Consider the following 4469-nt stretch of genomic DNA (forward strand, 5'->3'; position numbering starts at 1 on the left):
GAATCATGTCTGACGGGTAAGTAGTGAAGATGCGGCAGCCCCAAAGGCTCCCATTCCCTCAAGGCAGGGCCTGTTCCTTCTATAAAAAGCCAGTGTGAAGAGGATGCCACACCAGATCCCAGTGACCACACTGCCTATTCTCTGCATCCCGCATACCAGGTAAGCTTCTCTACGTGGATACTTCACCACTTACTTTATGCATTTATGTAACTTTTTACTGGGGCCTTGTTTGCATTTGGGGTGTCTTTTTCCTCCTCTTACTGAAATTTAGTCGTAGATAGAATGCAGATGAATCACCTGAATTGTAAACCGTAAAAACTTTCACATAAAAGTAATCACGATTGAAGGAACTTTAGACGTAGTTGGTGTGTGCCACCAACTCGCTGTGTCTGTGTCTGGGTAAGAACACGAGCCTATCACACTTCTAGCGACATCATTTCGTTATCTGCAAGTTTAACGCTGAGAATTTTATTCTTTCCATGAAAGCATTCGTTAAGAGTTTGCTGTATCTGGCGTTTGGGACTGTAAAGGGTAATTTAGAGAAGGGCGAATTTTCTCTACAAAACTGCATCTCAGTTAGAAGAATAGGAACTAAAAGCAGTACTGTGAGGGGGTCAGTGCCAGGAGACAGGGCAGGAGCTATGGCAAGATGGGAAGACAAGAAAAATTTCCTAAGTGCTTGCTCTAGGAAAGCTGCCTAAAATTGGCATAGCAGGTGATCTGCAGCAGTCGGGCCTGTCTGAGCAAGCGGGGGGAGTGAAGCACCTGAGATGGAGAGGGCGTGAGCCACATGTGCTGGCGAGGTGATCTGGAGGGACCACAGGCGTTCTACAGGCCACAAACATCTTACTTATTGTAGATGGGCTGTGAGCATTTTAATGCTTTTATTTTCTACATTTCACATCTCCACATGAGCCAACAGCATCAATCTCACATTCCTGCTAATGCCCTCTGCTGTGTTGCTAGCTGTGCCTGATGATAGGGTGGAAGAGGGAGGAACTGGAAAAACCAACTAGTTTAGAACCAAACTTGTCATCGTTAAGGACCCTCACGGCAAAGAACCATAGTAGAGAGAGAAAGAAGAAGCTCCACTTCTCCATGCATTGGAATTGGCATTGCCAGTGGATTCTCATGAAGCCATTCCCTCTGTTAATCATCTATTCTGTTTCTAGGCCCGGCCATCTTTGAAGCATGAGTTCACACCAGCAGAAGCAACCCTGTACAGAACTACCTCAGTTGCATGAGCAGCAAGTGAAACAGCCTTGCCAGCCACCACCTCAGGAGCCATGTGTCTCCCAAATCAAGAAGCCCTGTGACACCAAGGTTCCTGAGCCCAGCCACCCCAAGGCTCCTGAGCCCTGCCACCCCAAGGCTCCTGAGCCCTGCCACCCCAAGGCACCTGAGCCCTGCCACCCCAAGGCTCCTGAGCCCAGCCACCCCAAGGCTCCTGAGCCCTGCCACCCCAAGGTTCCTGAGCCCTGCCACCCCAAGGCCCCTGAGCCCTGCCACCCCAAGGCCCCTGAGCCCTGCCACCCCAAGGCCCCTGAGCCCTGCCACCCCAAGGCTCCTGAACCCTGCCCCTCAACTGTCACTCCAGAACTAGCCCAACAGAAGACAAAGTAAAAGTAATGCAGTCCAAAACTGTGCCTCGGAGAGCTAGCCACAGGATGGATGCTGAGCCCCACCCTTACATCACAGTCCCATCTCTCATTTATACCTGAAAATAAAGCACTACGAAGCTTCTTTTGCCTATATATGTGAGGTCTCTGAGTCTCTGAATTCAACTGAGGACTTGGTTCCTGCCCTAGTTTGTCTACTCAGAATTCTTCTGTAGAGGGACCAAGATGCAAGCGATTCGGTTCTGCTATGTCCCCATTAAAGCTCCTTCCGCTCCTGACTATCAATTGTTGCTGACTCAGTAACTTCTTCCTCTTCCTCATAAAGCCAAAGCTACTCACAGACACAGGAGGGCACACAGGGACTTCCTTCAGTTAACACCTGACCCTGGCACTAACACCCAACCCTGGCACTAAGACCCAGTCCTGGCCCTGGTGGGTGGGATGCTCCTCCCACTAAGGATGCTTAGAGTGCCAGAGGAATATTATGTAATGCCATCAGAGGCTTTGCTTTGGAGAAGTGAGACCAGAGGAGGATTCTCCTCTTACAACTCCATGAGTCATTCTGGAGTTTAATTAGTACCTGCCCAAGCTAAATCTGATGTATCTAACCCAGGTGTTCTGTTCCCAAAATAGGCCAGCATATCCATCTGCTTCTGTGTCAAGGGATCTTCTAACAGATGTGAATCTGTCCCTTCTCATTCATTTCTTCTGTATACACACAATTCAAATTCCCCTTAACAAATTCTAAGACTTATCTCAGCAAGCCCTCTTCTTTCTGTGTCAGGGAGTCTCTTAGAGGGATGTGTTTGGCATTCCACCCCACCATCCAAAACACACACTCGCTCACACACACGCTCACACACACTCCCATACTCACATATACATACACACACACACACACACACACACACACACACACACATATATATATATACACATTCACACACACACATACAGATCATGCACATATATGCTCATATACTCACATATACATACACATATATGCTCACATTTGCACACACAAGCACACTCACATACAGACTAACACACACACATGCATATGCTCACATACACTCACATTCATACACACAGTCTCTCTCTGTCTCTGTCTCTGTCTCTGTCTGTCTGTCTGTCTGTCTATCTCTCTCTCTCTCTCTCTCTCTCTCTCTCTCACACACACACACACACACACACACACACACACACACACACACGCACACTGCAGTTCTCATCGAGTAACAAACAAAACTTGATTCACCAGATGTTCAGGCCAGAGCTCTATATGAACAGAAAGAAAACTTATATCCCATCAGAACATGAGCCACTTCCAGGAAGCTAAGTGAAACTTCAGTTGCCCATGTAACACAATTAGCTTTGCATGTCACAGATAAGTGTCTCCAACACATCTGTTGACCATGTCAGAGACTTATACATTCATCTCAACACTAGCCTGAGTTTCAGAAGTCTTGATGTTCTCGTTTCCTGGTCCTGAGGCAGCTGAACCTCGGTTCACTTCTGAGTAGACGCCGTTACAGGCAGAGTGAGGATTTTGTTGGCGTTGGCCCAGCTAAGGACACTACAGAGGTGACACCTGGAACTAAGGAAGGGGCATTTCATCGAGAGACGCTTTCAAGAAAGACCTGAATCTAAGCACAGTGGGGTAGGATGGAAATAAGACCCCGAAGTAAGAGCACACAAGCTGCCCAGAAGGGAGGTTGACCCACCCATGTCTCAGGAAGTTAAATAAAAAGCTTCCATTGAGAACGTTCACAAGAAACTGTTCTGCACTTTGAGGAAGTGGAAGCCCTGGAAAAGAGGCGGATCTTCATTTGTTCAATCCCCAGGAATGGTTTGTCTCTCAAACACAATTGCCACAAGTCTTCCTTTCTTTCATAGCATCTTTCTATAGATTTACCCCCTCACACACACCCTACGTTTTCTTTCCTCATGATACAACAGAAAATTTCACTCTCATTTAAGAGCAATATTTAACATTTATTATTAGATTACTGCACAAAAGATCTCCAGAAAGACACCAACTTTTTTAAAAAATTTTTATTCGTTTTATATATCAATCACAGTTTCCCCTCCTTTCCCTCCTCTGACTTCACCTTCCCCAACCTACCTCCCACCCACTCCCTCTATGGGTAAGGCCTCCCATGGGAGTCAACAAAACCTAACACATTCAGTTAAGGCAAGACCAAGGCCTCCCACAGCATCAAGGCTGAGCAAGGCATTCCACCATATGGAATGGGGTCCAAAAAGCAAGCTCCCGCAACAGGGATGGATCCTGATCCCACTGCTAGGGGCCCCTCAAACAGACCAAGTTGCACAACTATCGCCCGTATATAGAGTTCAGTCCCATGTAGGCTCCCCAGGTGTCAGTCTAGAGTCCATGACTTCCCACTAGCTCCCTTCAGATGTCTCTGTGGGTTTCTCCATCATGATCTTGACCCCCTCTTGCTTGTATAATCACTCCTCCCTCACTTCAACTGGTCTCCAGGAGCTAGGCCCAGTGCTTGGCTGTGGATCTCTGCATCTCCTTCCATCAGTTACTGGATGAGAGTTCTATGATGACATTGAGGACATTCAACTATCTGATTACTGGTGAAGGCCAGTTCAGGCACCCTCTCCACTATTGCTAGTCTTAGCTGGGGTCATGTTTGTGGATTCCTGGAAATTTCCCTAGCACCAGGTTTCTCCCTTGATAGAGATCCCTCTATCAAGATATCTCTTTCCTTTAAGTCTAATATCCACTAATGAGTGAGTACATACCATGTTTGTCTTTCTGTGTCTTTCATCCTCGTTCAGGATGTTTTTTTAATATTTCCATCCATTTGCCTGAAAATT

The 4469-nt window shown here is 46.9% G+C and overlaps 1 protein-coding gene across 1 annotated transcript; it reads left to right on the forward strand.

Moving 5' to 3' along the window:
* Positions 1–1754, forward strand: LOC125414997 (uncharacterized). The gene is made up of 2 exons (XM_048457100.3): positions 1–159; positions 1173–1754. Exon 2 carries the CDS (start codon positions 1192–1194, stop codon positions 1621–1623), a length of 432 nt encoding a protein of 143 aa, XP_048313057.3. The 5' UTR covers positions 1–159; positions 1173–1191; the 3' UTR covers positions 1624–1754.
* The last annotated feature ends 2715 nt before the right edge of the window (positions 1755–4469 follow it).

This window comes from Myodes glareolus, chromosome 17 (genome assembly GCF_982192425.1).
Source record: "Myodes glareolus chromosome 17, mMyoGla1.1, whole genome shotgun sequence".
Lineage (NCBI taxonomy): Eukaryota > Metazoa > Chordata > Mammalia > Rodentia > Cricetidae > Myodes > Myodes glareolus.